Source organism: Centruroides sculpturatus, unplaced genomic scaffold (genome assembly GCF_000671375.1).
Source record: "Centruroides sculpturatus isolate CEXI.00-Female unplaced genomic scaffold, Cexi_2.0 scaffold582, whole genome shotgun sequence".
Lineage (NCBI taxonomy): Eukaryota > Metazoa > Arthropoda > Arachnida > Scorpiones > Buthidae > Centruroides > Centruroides sculpturatus.
This window is the reverse complement of record NW_019384742.1, coordinates 202,507-226,331: the sequence shown is the minus strand read 5'-3', so window position 1 is coordinate 226,331 and position 23,825 is coordinate 202,507. Positions and strand designations below refer to the sequence as shown.

General features: G+C 23.5%; 1 protein-coding gene across 1 annotated transcript in view; it reads left to right on the top strand.

Moving 5' to 3' along the window:
* LOC111628402 (cartilage oligomeric matrix protein-like) overlaps window positions 1-23,825 on the top strand; it is a 123,877-nt gene that overhangs the window by 42,905 nt on the left and 57,147 nt on the right. Inside the window, exon 3 of the mRNA XM_023372176.1 lies at window positions 14,998-15,230. Within this exon, the coding sequence (XP_023227944.1) occupies window positions 14,998-15,230 (233 nt within the window). The remainder of the gene's footprint in view (window positions 1-14,997; window positions 15,231-23,825) is intronic.

Sequence of the window (23,825 nt, the reverse complement as noted above, 5' to 3'; positions counted from 1 at the left end):
TATTTAAATTTTTGAATTTTTTTTAATTACTTTTTGAAAAATACAAATTGATTTTTTTCAATATTTTTAAAAATAAAATTAATTTATTTCATTCTTAATGATATGAAAGTTTATAAAAAATTAATTATAGATTTTATTTAAAAAAAACAAAAAATAAAACGTTATAAATTTGAAAAAGTTAATATTTTTAATTTAATTTCTATAATAGATAATTATGTTATTAAAAGAGTTTATATATATATATATAAACTTTAAATGTAATTTATATAAACAGATATCTTTACTTCTTTATGTGATGTGAATTATAAAGTTAAAAATATAGCTTTTAAAATATTTTAAAAATAAAATTCAATTATAAGATTAAATTTTACTCAAGAATGCATCAAAATATTTCTTACAAATATATTTTTTATATATAATATAAGTCATTTTAAATAATTTAATGTGTTTTTCCGTTCCTTTAAGTGGATTTTCTTTCATATTTATCTCGATATATAAACAAACAGTGCTTCAAAATGATAAGCTACAATATATTAATTATATAAAATTAATTATAATTAAAGTTTCTTTTAAAATTATACATAATACGTACAATTTTTTAAAAAAATGCAGATAATTATTATTATAAAAATTAACTTTAATTTTTTTTTGTATTATTAATAAAATATTTAAAAATTACATTGTTTACAAATTATTTTTATAACCTTAAGTAAACATAATTAATTATGCAATTTAATTTTATAATGCATAAAATAGTTTGATTGATACACAAGAAAGTTATTTTGATTTTTATGTCCAGAGTAAACAATTAAGTAAGACATTAAAAGTAAATGCAATAGTTACTTTTAAGTTTTATACAGAAATATATATTAACGTGTAATAGATATTTTTTTAAAAGGTAAATTTTAAAAAATAAGCTCATAGATTTACTTTCTTAATGGCAAATTCTGTTAAAGATACTTTTAAACAAAAATTATTAGTCCAATGGGAGGACATTAAAATTATTTTTTTTCATCCCTTCTATCCACATTTAAAACAACTACTTTACAAAGTTTATTAAAATAAATAGCCACATAAAAACCTCATAATTTCTCAAGTAATTGTGATAATTCAAGCTTAAATGAATATTTTACATTATCTCTAATCTACATAAATTTGAATTTCATTATTTTATCCCTGAGCAGTTTTTCCCAGCTTTTTTTTTTACTTTAAGTTTATTTTTATTACTTGCATCTTAATAACTTTCAATGAAAGTTGTTATTAGTTTATAGTAATTATTTTTATCAAATAAAAAAAATATAAAATATATTTTAATGTTTTCTATGTAATTTTTCGGTTGTATTAAAAGAATTTTTGTATTTTTATAAGAAAAACCAAGTGTTTTATGTGTAATTAAAATAGAAAAAATTATAAAATAAAATTTTCATATTTGTATAAAAGTTTGTTTTATTATAGTTTTTGTTTAAAAAAATGCAAAAATGCGTATTTATTAAACATTATTTTTTCTGTATTTTTATAAAATTGTAAATTTAAAAAATACAAAAATATTAAATTCTGTTCACTAAAAGATTTTATATTTTTTTAAATAAAAATGCACGTATCTTTAATGCAATTTAAGTAAATGCAGTATTTGTATTTTTAATACAATTTACATACGAAAACATTCTTTGTTTTTAACTGTTTGTCTTTTATTTTATACCCGAATTCCTTTTTTTTAAAGGAAAAAAATTTGTATAAAAATTTCATTCTATGTTTTCTATGTTAAATTTATGGTATAAATTGCACATAATTTGTAATAAATTACATTAACATGTATGCAAAAATATTATAACATCTATAAAATTTTTTGAATAATTTTAATCTAATTGTATTTAAAATAATAGTAAAAATGAGTGTTTATTTAGCTGAAAAAACTGTTTTTATTTCTATATATAAAATTTTTCACAACAGAAATTGAATAAAAGTAAAGTAAAATAAACGAAAGCGAAAGGAAAGAGAAAATAAAAAGCATCAGCATCTTTCAAGAAAAGTGACTGATTTTTCCAAAAAAAATCATTTAAATTTAAACTTTTTTTACTACATTAGCAACAAAGTTATAAAATAAAATAATAATAATAAATATATATATGGTCTTTTAAAACGATTCATAAATGGCAGTATTTATAAAATTCCCATATAAGAATTGAGAGAATTTCTTTTCCTTTTCATCTCGCTTGATATAATGGAAGTGAACTTGTGCATCAGAGTGAAAAATAGCAACTAACTTGTAAAAAAAACGAAGAAGAAGACTTAAAAGCAATCCGTAATGCCGTAATGGAATCAATCGAGCATTCGTTCTTCACATCACGCATCTTTTTAGTTACTTTTAAGTTTTACTCCACCAATTCCCTTCCCTCATCCCGTGCCAATAATGAAAGAGGATCGTTTCCTATCTCTAACTAATAAAATGGACTCGATAATGATGATACTGAATGCTTCAACTGATGCTGATCTTCATACATAAAAAGAGAGAATTAGCTCTACAGTTTAGTTAGTTAGCCTGATACGTATCCAACCTTCGCTTTATCCTTCTTGTTTATAAATTATCAAACCATTAATGTAATAAAATATTTATTGTGATAAATATAAATTAACTTTTTTTAAAAAAAAAATTCGATTTTTCAATTATGAGTCAAGTGATTTATATGATGAAGGATGTGAAGTTTCGTGACGAAATATTCTAAATTATCGAAAATTCGAGCTTTCTAAATCGTGATTTAATAAATGAAATCATCTAAATAATTGAAGTTATAGATTTTTCCAGCGAGATAATGGGATAAATTCCTATTTTGATGATTAATAAAGTCGGACGAATTGTCAAAAATTCAATTTTTTTCCTTCTTTTTGTCGCTTCTGATTGACAATTTGGATTTTGATGGCGAATTTTGAATATTTTTGATGATTAGAAGATTAAAAATCCGGATTTTTAGCGTAAAATGTGATTTATAAGTCCAAAAATTTACAATTTAATTAAGTCTAAATAATATGAATAATCTAAAATTTATACGAATGAAGTAAAGCATTTTAACATTTATATTCATAAAGAAATAATCAAATTTTTTTTAAAGATGGGATATAAAGCAATTTTCCTTTGGCAATTCTATTAAGTTACACACCGATAAAGATAATGTTAACATACTACTAAATATAATTAAAGAAAATTAATTTACAGTTACGTCATTAAAAATCATAATTATCATACATTAACGCTTAAAGAACCTCATTTAATATGTATATTTTCTGTACAGTAAATTACATTTTTTATTACCAAAGTAGCAAAGTTATTTTATTAATTAAAAAAATAGAAAGTAAAATTACTAAAAAGTTTTTAAATAAATTACTCAACGAAGTATAACGATTTCGAACTCTCGAGATTAAATAAGAAAATTAAATTTAAATTACGATGACAAATTCTTTATTTTTATAACCGCAAAAAAAAATAGAAAACAAAAAAAGAACACCGTTAAAGTAAGAAAAATGAAGAATTTTTAAAGATAAAGTTGGGTTTAATATTGTTTAAATGGACAATAACTTCAGGATATCGATCAGCTTGATGCTAGTGTAACAAAATATTATCCTCTGGGATATCTTTTGTATGATGTTTGCGGTCTTTCAATTTAACATTTTCTCGGACAAGTCATCTTCATCCGAGTCACTCCGGATGATGTCTTTGGCAACCATCTGGAGTCCGAGGATCGTAAAAGTTTGTGGAAAATTTACAATCTTGCAACGACAACTGACAGGTTTTAAACGTCTCTATAAAATAGTTCGCTCTTGCTATTCCATCTTAACTCTTTCCTAGTTTCATTTTCGATTTTAGGACGTGATACAATCCTTTGATGGTTTATAAGTTTTAACAGTGCACGTGGGTGTATGTGTATATATATATATATGTGTGTGTGTGTGTTTGTTTAATAGAAAGAAAAACAAAACAAACTAATGAATTTTCAATGTAAAAAAATGAAAACTGTAGGTTTCATACACTTTTTTCTTGTAATTTTAATCAAGAAAGTGATTTAATTTCTTTATTTCTAATTTATTTACTCATTTTTTTCCTATTCTAATGCAGTATTTGTATTNATTTTTTTTAATTACTTTTTGAAAAATACAAATTGATTTTTTTCAATATTTTTAAAAATAAAATTAATTTATTTCATTCTTAATGATATGAAAGTTTATAAAAAATTAATTATAGATTTTATTTAAAAAAAACAAAAAATAAAACGTTATAAATTTGAAAAAGTTAATATTTTTAATTTAATTTCTATAATAGATAATTATGTTATTAAAAGAGTTTATATATATATATATAAACTTTAAATGTAATTTATATAAACAGATATCTTTACTTCTTTATGTGATGTGAATTATAAAGTTAAAAATATAGCTTTTAAAATATTTTAAAAATAAAATTCAATTATAAGATTAAATTTTACTCAAGAATGCATCAAAATATTTCTTACAAATATATTTTTTATATATAATATAAGTCATTTTAAATAATTTAATGTGTTTTTCCGTTCCTTTAAGTGGATTTTCTTTCATATTTATCTCGATATATAAACAAACAGTGCTTCAAAATGATAAGCTACAATATATTAATTATATAAAATTAATTATAATTAAAGTTTCTTTTAAAATTATACATAATACGTACAATTTTTTAAAAAAATGCAGATAATTATTATTATAAAAATTAACTTTAATTTTTTTTTGTATTATTAATAAAATATTTAAAAATTACATTGTTTACAAATTATTTTTATAACCTTAAGTAAACATAATTAATTATGCAATTTAATTTTATAATGCATAAAATAGTTTGATTGATACACAAGAAAGTTATTTTGATTTTTATGTCCAGAGTAAACAATTAAGTAAGACATTAAAAGTAAATGCAATAGTTACTTTTAAGTTTTATACAGAAATATATATTAACGTGTAATAGATATTTTTTTAAAAGGTAAATTTTAAAAAATAAGCTCATAGATTTACTTTCTTAATGGCAAATTCTGTTAAAGATACTTTTAAACAAAAATTATTAGTCCAATGGGAGGACATTAAAATTATTTTTTTTCATCCCTTCTATCCACATTTAAAACAACTACTTTACAAAGTTTATTAAAATAAATAGCCACATAAAAACCTCATAATTTCTCAAGTAATTGTGATAATTCAAGCTTAAATGAATATTTTACATTATCTCTAATCTACATAAATTTGAATTTCATTATTTTATCCCTGAGCAGTTTTTCCCAGCTTTTTTTTTTACTTTAAGTTTATTTTTATTACTTGCATCTTAATAACTTTCAATGAAAGTTGTTATTAGTTTATAGTAATTATTTTTATCAAATAAAAAAAATATAAAATATATTTTAATGTTTTCTATGTAATTTTTCGGTTGTATTAAAAGAATTTTTGTATTTTTATAAGAAAAACCAAGTGTTTTATGTGTAATTAAAATAGAAAAAATTATAAAATAAAATTTTCATATTTGTATAAAAGTTTGTTTTATTATAGTTTTTGTTTAAAAAAATGCAAAAATGCGTATTTATTAAACATTATTTTTTCTGTATTTTTATAAAATTGTAAATTTAAAAAATACAAAAATATTAAATTCTGTTCACTAAAAGATTTTATATTTTTTTAAATAAAAATGCACGTATCTTTAATGCAATTTAAGTAAATGCAGTATTTGTATTTTTAATACAATTTACATACGAAAACATTCTTTGTTTTTAACTGTTTGTCTTTTATTTTATACCCGAATTCCTTTTTTTTAAAGGAAAAAAATTTGTATAAAAATTTCATTCTATGTTTTCTATGTTAAATTTATGGTATAAATTGCACATAATTTGTAATAAATTACATTAACATGTATGCAAAAATATTATAACATCTATAAAATTTTTTGAATAATTTTAATCTAATTGTATTTAAAATAATAGTAAAAATGAGTGTTTATTTAGCTGAAAAAACTGTTTTTATTTCTATATATAAAATTTTTCACAACAGAAATTGAATAAAAGTAAAGTAAAATAAACGAAAGCGAAAGGAAAGAGAAAATAAAAAGCATCAGCATCTTTCAAGAAAAGTGACTGATTTTTCCAAAAAAAATCATTTAAATTTAAACTTTTTTTACTACATTAGCAACAAAGTTATAAAATAAAATAATAATAATAAATATATATATGGTCTTTTAAAACGATTCATAAATGGCAGTATTTATAAAATTCCCATATAAGAATTGAGAGAATTTCTTTTCCTTTTCATCTCGCTTGATATAATGGAAGTGAACTTGTGCATCAGAGTGAAAAATAGCAACTAACTTGTAAAAAAAACGAAGAAGAAGACTTAAAAGCAATCCGTAATGCCGTAATGGAATCAATCGAGCATTCGTTCTTCACATCACGCATCTTTTTAGTTACTTTTAAGTTTTACTCCACCAATTCCCTTCCCTCATCCCGTGCCAATAATGAAAGAGGATCGTTTCCTATCTCTAACTAATAAAATGGACTCGATAATGATGATACTGAATGCTTCAACTGATGCTGATCTTCATACATAAAAAGAGAGAATTAGCTCTACAGTTTAGTTAGTTAGCCTGATACGTATCCAACCTTCGCTTTATCCTTCTTGTTTATAAATTATCAAACCATTAATGTAATAAAATATTTATTGTGATAAATATAAATTAACTTTTTTTAAAAAAAAAATTCGATTTTTCAATTATGAGTCAAGTGATTTATATGATGAAGGATGTGAAGTTTCGTGACGAAATATTCTAAATTATCGAAAATTCGAGCTTTCTAAATCGTGATTTAATAAATGAAATCATCTAAATAATTGAAGTTATAGATTTTTCCAGCGCGATAATGGGATAAATTCCTATTTTGATGATTAATAAAGTCGGACGAATTGTCAAAAATTCAATTTTTTTCCTTCTTTTTGTCGCTTCTGATTGACAATTTGGATTTTGATGGCGAATTTTGAATATTTTTGATGATTAGAAGATTAAAAATCCGGATTTTTAGCGTAAAATGTGATTTATAAGTCCAAAAATTTACAATTTAATTAAGTCTAAATAATATGAATAATCTAAAATTTATACGAATGAAGTAAAGCATTTTAACATTTATATTCATAAAGAAATAATCAAATTTTTTTTAAAGATGGGATATAAAGCAATTTTCCTTTGGCAATTCTATTAAGTTACACACCGATAAAGATAATGTTAACATACTACTAAATATAATTAAAGAAAATTAATTTACAGTTACGTCATTAAAAATCATAATTATCATACATTAACGCTTAAAGAACCTCATTTAATATGTATATTTTCTGTACAGTAAATTACATTTTTTATTACCAAAGTAGCAAAGTTATTTTATTAATTAAAAAAATAGAAAGTAAAATTACTAAAAAGTTTTTAAATAAATTACTCAACGAAGTATAACGATTTCGAACTCTCGAGATTAAATAAGAAAATTAAATTTAAATTACGATGACAAATTCTTTATTTTTATAACCGCAAAAAAAAATAGAAAACAAAAAAAGAACACCGTTAAAGTAAGAAAAATAAAGAATTTTTAAAGATAAAGTTGGGTTTAATATTGTTTAAATGGACAATAACTTCAGGATATCGATCAGCTTGATGCTAGTGTAACAAAATATTATCCTCTGGGATATCTTTTGTATGATGTTTGCGGTCTTTCAATTTAACATTTTCTCGGACAAGTCATCTTCATCCGAGTCACTCCGGATGATGTCTTTGGCAACCATCTGGAGTCCGAGGATCGTAAAAGTTTGTGGAAAATTTACAATCTTGCAACGACAACTGACAGGTTTTAAACGTCTCTATAAAATAGTTCGCTCTTGCTATTCCATCTTAACTCTTTCCTAGTTTCATTTTCGATTTTAGGACGTGATACAATCCTTTGATGGTTTATAAGTTTTAACAGTGCACGTGGGTGTATGTGTATATATATATATGTGTGTGTGTGTGTGTTTAATAGAAAGAAAAACAAAACAAACTAATGAATTTTCAATGTAAAAAAATGAAAACTGTAGGTTTCATACACTTTTTTCTTGTAATTTTAATCAAGAAAGTGATTTAATTTCTTTATTTCTAATTTATTTACTCATTTTTTTCCTATTCTTGAGTTTTCTTTAATTATTTTCTTTGTTTTTTTCCTTCCATTTCAAACGAGGCAAAATTTTGCTTAACTATATTTTTACTTTTTATTTATTTTTATACATTTTTTCACGTATTATTTTCTTGGTTAAACACCGTTTTACTTTTTTATTTATGTATATTTTTTTTTGTTCTTTTTGTTTTCTCGTTATTCTCATAGCCCAATTTGAAATAATTTAATTACTTTTCCGAAATTCTTTTTATTTTTTCGTGTTGACAATGTTTTATTTCCTTTTTTATTATTGTAATTAATATACAACAGAATTAATTTCCAGCATAATAAATATAAAAAGAAATTACTTATTTTTCTTATTTAATTGTTTTAATTTATATATGTATATATACACATTTAAATATTTAAAAGTTTAAATTCAAAAATTGGCTTTTTACATACGCATTTTAAAGAGAATTTTTACAATATTTTAACAAATGTATATTTAATGTTAAGTTAATTTCCAAAATATTAAATCTAAAAAAACTATTTTATTTTCCCAAAATTAAAAAAAAATATTCAAAATTTTAGTTTCAAACTTTACAAATTTCGAAAAAAAAGAGATTTTCTCGAATTTCTAAATCTTTCCAATATTCAAATTTCTCACAATTTTAAACTTCATAAAAAAATCTTTTCTCAATTTAAGTTTTCAAAATTTCTGCTTTAAAAAGAAATTCAAAATTAAAAAATATTTATTTATTTAGAAAAAAAAAACTAAAGATTAATTTCCTGGAAAATAAAATTAATTTATTTTTGTTACGCATTATAAAATCAGAATTAAACAGTTTTAAAAAAATGTTTTAATTATATTAATTATTGAAATTTAAATTATTTTTAATTAAATTAAATTATGTATTGTATTTTTTCAAATTAAAGATTAAGTTGTTATAAAAAAGTTATTTTATTTTAAATATTAATTCAATTTTTATGACTAAATTTATAAATTGCAATTGTATTTTTGTTACAAATTTAATTAAAATGTACATTTCATTTCATTGTTATAAACTGTCAGTAAGAAATGGAACTATTAAAATTATTGTTTTTTAAATGTAAATTTCATATTTTTATTGTATTTTTTCTATCTAAATTATAAAAAAATGCATTGTGAATTTTTGCATTTTCAAAAAATAAGAAAAAAAAAACAAAAGTAGATTTCCAAAGGAGCTTCTTTTTTCTCCTTTTTATTGATGTTGGAAGTTCAAAGCTATTAGCGAGATAAAAGAAGTGCTGCTTGGGTTTTGAAGGTGACCACATAACGAAATCATTAGTTAAGTTTCACTTTCCAAACAACACGGGAACGGTTGTTCTTTATGACAATCTCCGTGACAGCAAATGACCTTCGACCACAAACTGAGGTCAGCAGAACACAGATGGAACGAATTGTTCATCTAGTAGCACCCATTCTGTTTTATTTCACTTGTATTTTCTAGCTTATATTAAACTTACAACAGTTTCAATTTTATTTTATTTTCTTTTTTTTTGCTGTCCCGAATATTCAATCTATTTTTAAATATTTATTTGAATTATATTAAATATTCTTTTTTATTTTATTTTATTTCATTCATTCGTGCTAAATATATTTTAAGAATTTTAAAAATTATCCAATGAATCTTGTAAAGTGAACCACACCCTTATAAAAACTCGATATGTCTATAAAAGGTCTTGAAGTTGGAATTTGATACTTTTCATATCTTTAAATAATTAAAAAAGTGAAGAGGAAAATGTATATTATTCTTATAAATTTTTTAATTACGTGATTTATATTTTTAGTGTTTAAAAAAGTAGATTTACGTTCAAAAAAAAAGGAATTTATCATTTTTTGTGGGATTTAATTACGTGTATTCTTTGTTAATTACGTTATAAAACGCAATTAAAATGTTAAATACGTTTCATTTTTAATAATGTAATTAATTTTATTTAAAAAATGGTAGATTTCAATGTAATGAATTCGACAATTTTTGTGTTTTTTTTATTTAGAATGAAATCTACAATTTAAAATTGTATATTTCATTGTAAATAAAGAAAACGCCACAAAAATATGTCAATTTTTATTTTGTGTTTTTTTAATAAGAAAAAATTTACATTTTTTTAAAATTAATTTTTTACAGGATTAAATATTACGTGGATAACGTAAAACTATAATAAATTTTAATATTAAGTTTTTCAATTATAATATAGTATTATTTTAGAGTATGTTTTTTTATTATTTTTTTTAAAATATTAATTATAACAATTTGTATTTTTATTCAGATTTTTAATAAAGAAAATGGCTATTAAAATTGTCAAAAAATTTTAGTAAAACATTTGGAAAAAAAATTCTAGAAAACAAAAATAATTTAATCTCTCTTAAAAAATAAAAAAAAATTAATTTTTACAATTGTTTTATTAGCACTAAACTACAGACTTTTTTAATTAAAATAAAATATAAAGTATCGAAAAAAAGTTAAAAAGAAATTTTATAAAATAGCAATTGATAAACACTGCGAATTTGTAACATTCTTTTTGCCAATTCCATCCAACCATGTATTCCTCATGACATTTTCCTTGAGAAATGTCTCCTTTTGATGGCAATCGTTACCGAAACAGCTGTTGCAACTTTAGTTGTTACTTTGCCATGACAACGACGAACCAATGACTTGTCAGCTAAAGTCGAATATCACGTGCGAAACACGTGTTTCTCTTATAAGAAGGAAAGAACTTCGAACATTGTCTCCTTCTTTCTTTCTTTTTTTATCTGTTACTTCATACTGCACAAGAAAATTGTTTTCGGTATTATGTAATGAAACTGGCATTCTGGAGACATACAAACTAACAAGGGAATTTGAAGATTTAGGAAAATATACACAAAAATCTTTCTTGAAAGCTTATAAAAATGCTCCTTTTTCAGGATATATAAATATAAAAATGTCTGTTCCTGCTTGAAGATACATACTACTTTGCTACTGTATGCAAAAATGGTTTACCCTGGAAACTGTATGCCCACTTCTGAAGAATGTATGACTTAATAGACATTTTCTTTCCTGAACAGCAATGTTTCTCGTTGAAAATTATAAGAAAATGTCAAACACTATCTTCAAAAATGCATAAATGTTTTTTTTTTCCAGGAGTGTAATGTCTCTTGTTAAGAATTGAAACGAAATACCAAAACATAACCCTTGAAAGTTGTTGTAACCATTAGAAACACATGAAAATTTTTTTTTAAGTATTATATTTATACAAAGATGTTTTCTCCTGAGATCTATATAAAGCTGCATCCTCATGAGGACTATACGCAAATGTCCCCTTTCTAAACGTTCCTTTATAGAAAATGTTTTTTGGGATTGTGTAAAAAGTGTTTTCTCGTGGGAGTAATGCAGAAATATTCCCTTTTGAAGATTATACAGACATGTTTACTCACGAAGGTTACACGAGAATATTTAAAGGAAAAATACAAAAATTGAAGATCTTGTAAATGATGTATATGATCGCTTACTTGACATATTCATAATATAAATTAAGGATTGTTATTTCCTCGTCACTCGTAAAAAAAGTTAGATTTCATATTAAATTTACGAAACAATTTCAGTGATTATAACCTTTACACTTTCTCTTTCTATTATATTTACACGTCACTTTCTTGTCACTTTTCCTTCTTCACAATTTTCTATAAATAAAATATTGAAGCACAATATCAATTGTTAACAGAATATTTTCTATATGAATTAATTTATTTAATTAAATAAATATAGTCTATATAAATTTTGTACATAACTTATCAAGATACGAATAACACTTTTCCCTTTTTTTATTATAATTAAGAGCAGAAAATAATTAAATAATGTTGAATAAATAAAAATTGCATACATTTACAGCCATGCATTTATATTTTTAAAAGAAATTTTAATTTAAAAATAGTTCTACCTATTAAAAATGAATTAGAAAAGAAAAAATGAGTTTTTTATTCTTATTTTATTAAATTTTTACCTATGAAAATAGCTTTTTTTTGTTTATTTTTAGCCTAAAGAAACACGTGCCTCATCTCTATGTCACAAAAATATGCACCTCTTCTTTATCCTACAGTAAATACATAATTTAACTGTCATACAAAATCGCACGTGTTTTACGTGAGTCATAGAAATCACGTGTTTCATTACTTTGTGTTTACAAGTTTCCTCATCTTTACTGTACATAAACACGTGCATCTTCTCTATCCTACAAAAAAAAACAAAGAACACGTGCAACATAGTTTACGCACAAACACGTGCCTTTAGCTAAATTTAAGACACTGCAAAGATTAATTTTTAAAATGAAATTTTTGTTAAATTAGATCACACATCAAAGTCAAAAAATTCCAGTTTTTTATCATTGAAAATTCAAGAAATACTTGAAAAATTAATATAATGAGCCTAAAGCATTGTTTAATAATTCAACAAAATGAAGGAAGTCATTATAATAATTGTTCCATATGCTCACCTGATGTCAAAATAAGTACTTTAACATTAAAAATATTTTCTAATTTTTTCTTCTTTTTAAAAATTCCAATCAAGTGAGAAGAAACAAAAGTTTTAAAGACCTCATAAATATTTAGCAAACTTTAAAGAGTATAGATATGGAAATTAATGATAATGAGTTACAATGAATGTTTTGAATTAGGATTATAATGATTAAGTTTGTGTTTTGGCACCATTTAAATTTTATTTTTTAGATGTTAAAATGGCAGTCAATGTTTATCTTTATACATTTAATAATTATATACAAATAAAATTTAATTTTTATTTCATTATTTCTATATTCGATTGATGGATTACCGGTGAACTCAATAGAAAAATAAAAATAAAAAACTGTAAAAAATCTTTTATTTTAAGCACTTTTTGAATAAATAAATGTTAAATTTACATTTCTAGATGAAAAACTGTGTAAGATAAATAAATCTTAATACAAAATTATAAGAAGATTAAAAGCAATCTTATTAGTGAAAATGGTCAAGTACCGAGATTTAACAACTTCTCTAAAGAAAATTTATTTAAATTAAAAATACATTTAAAAAAAATAAAAAAAAATTTATAAAAAGTCTTAAAATGTATTCGTGGAAACAAATACAAATATTGAAAGTGAATTCTATAGAAATTTACCATAGCAACACACGAAGATGTTTCATCAAAATTCCTTTGTTTAAACTATACTTTTGTGAAATTTATAAATAATTTTTAAGTTTAAAAGTCGAATAACTGTATTTCTAACATTCTAAAATCGAAAATTAATTTATTCAAAGAGGTAAATATGAAAATTGAGAGAAGAGAAGTTGATAAAGTATATCATTCTTCTCTGAAAATATTACAACCATTTTTGTAGGAAACAACAAAAAGAAAAATCAGTTATCGTCTCTAATCTGAAACACCGGCGTTAAAATGGACTTATATTTTATCCTGGATCATTTCTGTTTGTCTCTTATTTTTGATAAATACGAGGAAGCAGTAACGTTATATCGAGAGCAGTAACTAATCGCCAATATATTTTCCTAGCTAACAGCACTAAAAGAGTGTAGAAAAGAGTGAATTTTTCTTAAAAAAAATGTGTTCTCAATATAAGAAATTTTGATCCCCCATCCTTATAAGAGGCAAAAGTGGATATACAATCCTCAATTCTGTTTTCTAGACATAAAAGTCGAAGAGAAAGTAAGAAAGGAATTTTCTTTTGTTTCAAAAGTGTCAATATCATTTTTTGGAAATATTTTTGTGAGGAATTTTGAAAATGTAATTTCGAAGAAAATCCTAGAAATCCGTTAGAACAAAAGCATAAAAATAATAAAAATCGTACCTAATTTTTATTTTATTTTTATTTCAATTTTTTTAAACTAATAAAGTATTTTTTATGACGATTTTGTAGCCTAAAATATAAAAAAAAAATTGCGTAATTTTTAAAATTTTTTTATCGTGTCGTTTGAGTATTTTAACGTAAAAAAACAGCCATTCGAATAATTTTAAGACGTTCGTTCGAATGTCTGCTTGTTATATAAAACCTCAATTAAAAAAATAATAATAATAAAACGTAATTGTTAAGTAATAAACATTTATTACTTTTCACAAACTGATTTTATTTTTTAGTAAATTGTAATTAACATTTTTTCTTTTGAAGATCATATTTAAATTTAATGAAGTACAATAGTCAAATATAATTAGTTATAAAGAAAATTAATTAATTTAATTTTTCTTCTCTCGAAATTTCTATCTTTTACAGGATTTATTATTTTTTTTATTTCAATCACGTCACTCACTCACCTGTTTATAATTATTAAGGAATTTTGTGTAAGAGGATGCAACAGAAATGATACTAAGACATCCCTTGATAGATAAAAATCTTCTTTAAATAAAATGGATAAAATCTTCTTCACTTCAAACGTTTTAATGTCAAAAAATGATGGATGAGCTTCCATCAAGTAACTTTCACCAGAGGAATAAAAACTTAATTCCATTGACTTTATTTCTTTCCTTCCTCTCTCCCTATATATATATATATTGAGAATGATCCTTAAAAAAAAAGGATTTTTTCTTAAACGTGTAATAGGTTAATCGACTGAAACGTTTGTCTGTCTGTACAATTTTTTCAACCTTCTTTCATCTCCTCTCTTCACGCGAACATAAGCATTTTTTGAAAGTAATAATAGCTATTAAGCTATAGATTTTTATCTTAAAAATATGTAATTTAATTTTTTTTAAATATAATTTATATTCACCAATTGTTGATCGATTTATTTTATTATTTTTTAATTTTTTTTAATCTAAATTTGCAGTTACTATAGCTACTAAAGAGAGTGGACGTCTTCGATTGCAGCATCTTCCAGTTAAGGGTCTGAATCTTCACAGTTATCACAAAAGTATTTTGTTACACGTGACACCGAGTAGCAAACATGATGGAGCATCACGTATGCACATTTATCTCGATTGTGTTTGGCAGGGTTATTTCGTCATGCCCTTATCTCTCTACGACATGATACAACAGAGTAAAAATCACGAACTTAAATCGGTGAGTAGACTTTATCAAAATTGTATATTTAATAAATACCAGCCGATTTAATTTTTATAGAATTTTTTATAATATAAATTTTCCATCTTTCGCTAGGGATTTAAAGAAATTGTTGCCTTTCGTGCCATTATTTTTTATATTTAACTCGTTCGTGTTCTTGTAAATTCGATTAAAATTTGGAAGAAAAAAATTTATACTTATGATTTTTAAGTCGTAAATAAACTTTAGATGTTAAAAATTAATAGAAATCTTTTTAAAATATCAAAATGACCATTAAAAAAACATAAAGTAACATTTTAAACATAATTTTATTTAAAATATTCTTATCTAAATGCTGATTGGTTGAAAATATACATGTCTTAACGCTTATTGTTTGTAATATTCTTAACTTTTTGACGATTTGTTCATGAAAAATCGAAATAAAAAATAAATCGCCAATCAAGAAAGAAAATATGTATTTATTTCTTATCCAATCATCGTTGAGAGAACCAAACTTTTAACCAATCTTCAAAGCTTTTTATTTTCACTCTATCTAACATAAATCGCAGAGGCCGACATATCATTAAAATCATTTTTAAAACTTAAAATAAGTTAGAGAAAATAATAAAAATAAAAATTATGTGTGCTATTTCTTAATTTTGATTTAAAAAAAACTATTTTTTATATTAGATATAATAGGTATATTTTGTAAAATAAAGAAATAAATAAAAGCACTCGATTCAAACTTAAAATTCTATATTTCTAGAAAGCGTAGAATTCTTTATTCATTATTTATAAGGATAGAAAAAAGATTATTTACTTTTCTATTTATTTCTTAAACGTTTTATTTTTTATACATGACATGAGCATGGTTTCTCATGAATGGTTAAAATCCGGTCACACGCTGTTAGAATTTAGAATTTTCTATCGGATCTCCGGATCTCCTTTCTACTTTCAGTTAGAGGATAGAATAACTTTGTAAAAAGTGCTTTCGATAGAAGATACACCGGGAAATTTAATCTTTTAATACTTGTCAATTGTTGTTGTATACTGAAGTGGTTGACCACCCTCTTGTATTTTTTATCTACAATTTATTTAATGTATTTGCAACTGGAGATTCTCATAAATTTCCTGTGTTTATTTTTTCATATATAGAAATAAAAAGGGTGTAGAAATATATTTTTGATTGAGGAAAATGTATGGGAAGTACCATTTTATACCGAAATTAAATATTTTTGCTTGTATAAAGTCCGTGCTTAATAGGAAAAATGTTTTTAAGGGTAAATTTTAGAAAAATTAAGCATTTTTTTTACTTTTAAGAACAATTTAAAGGCTTTAAGTTGTGCAGTGTAGCAACACACAAGGGATTAAGTAAAATTCTATTTAAAATTTTTAGTTGCAACCGTAAATATTCTAGATTATATTCACTTGGCATCGAATTTTAATTGATGTTAAGATACTTTATTAGGTTTAATGATAGTTAAAATATTTATCATCATTAATATTGATTAAGATATGGTTCATATCTTTTCTAATATTAATGATACTAGTTCATATTAAACTTGATCAAGCTAATTCATCTTTAAGTGTTCCGGATACTTGATCGAAATGTATAATTTCATTATGAAATATTAAATACGCTAGATTGCATTTATCTTGAGAGCAATACCTTCAGAATAATATAATCTAATACCTTAAATCTTGATACAATATGAAAGATTAAAGGTGTTTACGTTAATCTGAATCAAAATATTAAAGGTGTAGCCTAAACGCGGATGTTTTTTTTAACTTTTTACACACACAACTAATTTTTGATTGGGATAATTAAATTTCTAATTGATTAATTCATTTTAACTCAGATATCTGTTACAATTTTTACTATGGTTTAATTATATTTGTTAAATTTAAAGATAAATTTAGCTTATTTTCTAATTTATTTCTGTTTAATATAGTATAAACATTTAAAATACAGTCCTATCCTGTATCTTTAATGGATATGATAGGACTGTATTTTAAGTGTTTATACTATATTAAACCGGATAAAATGAGAAAAAAAAAGCTAAATTAGCATGTTAAATCTTCAAATTTAACAAATATAACTATAACGTAGTTAAATTGTAAAAGATAGTAAATTAAATCTAGCGATAATACCCATATTTTGTAGAAAATAGCACAAAAAAATGCCATTATTTAAATAAAATAAGAAAGAAAATCGAAGATGGTTGTTAATATTCTTAATAAAATTCAGTTAGAAGCGCTTGAGAATAATTTTTTCCAGCCCAGCAAGCTGACTTTACTTAATATTCATACGAAAAGTAAAGCATTCAGATTTTTCAATACTTCCATCGAGCTATTTAAATCATGAATTTATTAATCATGTGTCACTCGTATGCAAAGACACGTAAGTATACGTGATAAGAATGGCGTAGTATATCAATAAACAACTTTATCAATGTCAACTCCTCTATATATTCAAATTAAAAAGTAAAATATACTTTATATTATATAGCGTAATTTTGTATTTAAGGAATTTAATCTGTCGAACGGTTGCGTGATATGTCTGTCGACAACATATCGATGTCACTCTTCTACTGTTACAAAGATAAAAGATTTCTGTCCGGTTGCAACACATGTCTAATCGTCTTGTTTACGTTACAGAAGGTCAATTTAAATGCTGTTTTCATTCCAGACACTTGTCTTAAATGCTTTTCTGTGTTTTACTTCTGTCAAGAACCTTAGATACTGAAATTATTTTCGTATATAATTTCAATTTTTTTTAATTTAATTAATTTTAAACTAAAATAAGAGACGTTAAAGCTTTTAAATTTATATTTTTACCAAAATTATATAGAAATTACTGTAAAATTATAAGGTAGATGAATGTTAAAGACGTATATGCAACGAAACACATGTTGATTTTTTTATTATAATTTGTATATTTTTTCTGGAAAACATTGTTTAAATCTGATCCAGTGCATCTAAATTAATTAAAGTTAATTGATTTAATTGGAATTAACACTAAATTTCTTCTATGATACTGAATTAGAAGGGATGCAATAATGCGATTTAACATCATAATGATTAAATTGAGCCAGATTAAAGTAAACTGATTCGAAATTTAATCCTAAATTTCAATTAAAATTTTGGCTTATTTACCGATCTAAAATGTATTTATTTTAAATTTAATCCGAATTAAATTTAAAATAAATACATTTTAGATCGGTAAATAAGCCAAAATTTTAGTTGAAATTTAATAAATGGGTAGAAATTAACTTAATGAATGTATAGAGTATCAAGTTTGATTCGATCCTCCTCCCAGATATTCACGATCTGTGGATGATGATGATGGATCATCCACGTTTATTTGAAGTTTATAAATTAATAACAGACTTCATAACTGAATAAAACTAATTACTTAGCTATATTTTTTTTTTAGATTTTTTGCATAAATATTCTACAGAATTTTCTATTATTACTGTAATTTTTATGTATTTCGTATTCTACTTTATCCACAGGGATTTAGGGAAAAAGAAGAATTTTTATAGAGCTTTTTGTCGATTTTTTTTCAAGTGTTTTACTCATACAAGACGTATGAAATCTTAAAATCTCGAGTAATGTCGTCATTGATTATATAGCAAACTCTATAACTGAAAACTCTTGTTTCTGATAAGGATTTAAACTTTGGTGAGAGATCATTAAATGGATGATCATTAAAGATAAATAAGAAGTCGATTTTGACCTAACAAACCTATTACTTTTTTCTACTTGTACTTTTTTTTAGTTTCTACTAACAGCTGATTATTAGATTGTTTCTTAAGGAATAAACTGATTATATCACGTTATTAATTTAAATTTATCTCATATATTTGTATACTCGCTTGTATTAAGATAAAATTTTTAATTTAATATTTTATTTTATATATTTTGCATTGAAAAATATTTTCATATTGTCTATAAAATCATTTATTAAGTTGAAATACGTTTTAGAATTTCTACAATTGATTTTTTGACGTAACAATGAAATTTTCTATAATTAAATACGAAACTGACAAGTGACGTAATAATGATTTTTTTTATATTACATAACATGAAACAGAAAATGTCTATAACAATGAATATTTCCATTATTAATACGACAATTGACGTAACAATGATTTTTTTTCTAGAATCAGAAACGAAATTGACAACTGACGTAACAATGACTTTTTCTAGAATCAAAAACGAAATTGACAACTGACGTAACAATGACTTTTTTTTATGTCAATTAATACGAAATTTACAATTTTATATAACAATGAATTTTTCTAAAATGCCAATTAAATATGATTAACGCGATTAAATGATATAAACGGAATAAAACTATATTCATCAATTAAATAGTAGAATTAAACCAAATTGGTGCCAAAATTCGATCCTATAGGAAAATTATTTTTAAAAAATTTGTAATTATTTTAACAAATGAATGGTATTTTTTTTATTATTAAAGCATTATCACGAACATCACAGATAAAAACTGTGTTATAGATTCAGCATGAAATCTAGTTTTTTCGGTATCATTGAGGAAATATTTAACTGTTGTTATTGATTGGATATAATAAAACAAAGAATAATTCAATTTCCATTATTTTCTATTTTCATAATGGATACGATATACTGATTTATAGCAAAGTGAATTGAATATGAAGCGCATAGAAGTTATCAAAATTTTATCTTTTTAACTATTTAAAAATTAATCGTCTATATTTACTCATGTGAACAAAATATTAAAAATTCAATAATTTGATCACGTGTTAGCTGACACGCGAAAGAACATTTTTTTAAAATAATATTATTACTAATAAAATGTTTTTAAAAATTTATAAGTCGGATTTATATATTACATATTATTTAAATATAATTTAAAATATGATAAAGTTCTGTAAATAATTAACGAAATGCATTTTTATAATTAAATTTAAAAAAAAAACTGAAGTATTAATAACGAGACCGATCATGAGGATAAAATTTAAAATCTGTTTGTAATATAATACGAAGTAATAAATGTAATAAGTATTTTTATGTTCTAGAATTACATTAAACTGATTACTTAACTTGATTTTCTAGAATTCAACAATTGCAAGTGACTCAACAATGAATTTTTTATAATATTAAATATGCAGATGTTCCGAGAAAACAATGAAATTGATGTCTGACGTAACAATAAATTTTTTTAATACAGTAAAACCTCTGAACAATTGCCAGTAAGGGGAACATAAAAATAGAGATGACCGTTGTTGAGAGGTTAACTCCTACGTAACAATGAAATTGCCTAATACTATTGCGTTATATTTAATAACTTTTTATACGATTAAATATGTAAAGTGTAGCGTGACGTAACAATAGAAATTCTTTAATATCAAATATGAAACCGACACACTACGTAACAATTTCTTTTCTACTTTTAGCTACGTAAGTAGTGACGAAACAATGAAATTAAAAAAAAAATTAAATATGAGGCAACAATGAAATTTTTCCAACGTTAAAATATAAATGACTCAATTATATTTTCTATATTTAAAGCGTAATTAAAACGTAAATGATATTCGACTAATCTTTAATTCATCAATTAGTTTACGGTTAATGCACAACAATAATTACTTAAAATTAAGTATAATTGACGTAACGACGATAATTTCGTATATTTAAAATTCAATTGATACATCAACCAGCCCAGTTTTCGACCATCGAGATTAATTTCATAACTTTGACAGAGGGATTTTTCGAATTTTAAATTTCGAGCAATCTTCCTCTTTCCACTTAAATTCTTCAAAATTACATTTCGTAATACTCGACGACAGTGTAGTTTATTAAGTAAATTAATAAACCAAGCTTGAAGTTATTGAGAAATTAGTTGATGTAATTTCTGGTTAACTATTGATTGAAAGGAAAGCATTTGGCTAAAAGGAAAGGCAAGTTGAGAAGGAAGAAAAGAAGATAAGACGTCAAAATGAAGTCATTTGACAGGGAACATCGTTAACTACCTTAGAAAGCGACCTTGCGGCAGCTGACATCAGCATCTGGCATCAGACTTAATAGTTGAATTGAGTTGGGCCACTATACTCATTAAGTAGTTCGTTGTTGACCACATCACATGGGCCAACCGCATAACGACTACAACAAAATTAGCTTCTATTAATCGATAAATCGATCTCCACCCTTCTTTAATCTTTATTCTACTAATGTCATTTTTATCATTGTTATACTCGTTAGTTTATAATTTCTATGTCGAATGTATACTGCCTTGTCAATTTACAATGTTTTTATTTTTTTTCGCGAATTATTTGCTATTTTTCCCCCTTTTTTATTTTTATAGTGAAAATTAATAACGTTTTTTAATTAATATAATATAAATATATTTTTGGTATTTTATATAGGAATTTCTTGAAAATTTTCCTTGCTGTCGTCCGTAGAAATTTTGTATTTTTATTGGGCTGCAATTTGAAAAAACTGTAGACCTATAAATTCTTACTGTATGTCTGACTGTCTTTCCTTAATCTCGAGAACAGAGTTAGATAGATAAAAGTCGTGACCAGATGTGGAAATGTTAGGGGTAGGAGGCCACGATTAACTACATGAGAACTTCCGGTTTAGATAGAAAGTCAGGTGATTTTAATTCAAAAATTTCCCCAGAAGAGAGTTACATAGATGACCGGCACGAGACTCTTTTTAAAGGAAAAGTATGATGTACAGGGGCAAGCCATTACTAATTTGAGATGGAGAGCATATATTTTAATTTAAATATATGCTCTCCATCTCCGTAAATTAGAAGTGTGATTAAAAATTGTAGCTAGACATTGTGATTATGTCACAATAAAATAACTTTCTTCTAGTTTTCAAAACATAAATAAAATAATGAATAATTAATTTTAATTTATTAAAGAAGGAAATTTAAATTAAAATCATGATTTTTTTTCCTTATTTGAACGTATACAAAGTATAGTAAATTAAATTTATACAAGAACAGTAAATGAAACCGAACCCACGTTCTTTATATCGGGTGTAGATTCGGTCCTTATAACGAATCAAGCCATTTTCTCGTTTTAGCGCTTTATATTCTAAGGTTATAGAATATTTATTAACTATTCGAAAAAAGCAACAGCAGTAACAATGATGTTGGATGCTGTTGATGTTGATCTCTGGAATATTTGATGAACGTTCTAAAAAATGAGGTTTAGAAACTAAACTTTTTAATAAATTTTACACAGTTTAACCATTATAAGTTTTAAAAAAATCTATATAAAAGTTTAAAGAGTAAATCATTTTTAATGATTTAATTTTCAAATTTTATCTTTAACAACATAATTTTTAAAAAGTCGTTTTATATAAATAATTTAATTTAATTATTTTTTCTATAAGAACATGATCCAATTATATTATTAATTCTTTAGAGGAATTAATTTTCATTAAACTAGAGTTTACTCAATTATTTTAATACAGATTTCTTTCATTAAAAAATTAACAAAATCAATTTTTTCCACAAGAAAAAGAATAAGCTTAGGAAAATGATTTAAGAAAATTGCAAGAAAAATATTTATCTTTAGTATTAATTTACTAAAAAAAAAAAATAAAATAAAATTTTAAATAGAGTAAAAACTTTATTTTTGGAATTATTTTTAAACATTAACATTAATCTTTAAAATAATTTCTCTCATTAATTTTGATAAAAGTGTAATAACTTTAAATAAACTTACATTCATTTATAATGTTTTCGTGTTGTGAGTAAATTCATCTAATTAATATGTTGGTAATTTATGAGAAAAGAGTATTTTTTTAATGTTTAAAATTTTTAAAAATACTTGCTTAAATAATTTTTATAATAAAAATCTCTGTTTATNACTGTGTGTGGCGCCATCTGTTATGAGATTTTATTAAAATTTTTATATTATTAATTATTATAAAATGTCAAAAAGTTTAATTTTGAGGATAGACATGAATTTTATAAGAACAAAAACTTTAAATGTTAATGAGTAAAACCTTCGTTAGGTTCGACCCTACTGAAACTACGACACGTGACCTCCTCTATCTCCCCACCTCTTAGATCTTTAAACACCAAAATTTAAGAGCATCAATGTCCCTAATACACGAACCTACCTGCAAAATTTCAGAAATTTTCGACAAAAAGCACAGAAGTCATTAAGCTTTAAAGGGGGTGAACAAAAACTAACATCCATATATATAGAAAGAACCTCCAACTGTTTTGGTAATTCTCTGTTTTAAGGTCACCCCGAATCCAAAAACTATAAAAATCTTGGGAGGAGAGGTTATATTTTTTCCTCTGTTATAACAGCCAGGGAAAGTAAAAGAACATATGAAAAAAAACATATAAAGAACAGATTTTTTAAAAAAAATACTATTAAAACTATACTCATTAGTCACTCTTTAACAAAAGTTATTTGTAGAATGTTAACAATATCTATTTTAAGCAATAATTTGTCAGAAGTCCTTTTTAATTCTATTTATACACCAGCCGTGTTGAAATATTTATTTACAAAAAGTGATTTATTACACGCGTAATTGTGTTGAAATGTAAGAATGTTTTTTCCGCATTTTATTCTGCAAATATTAAAATATATATAT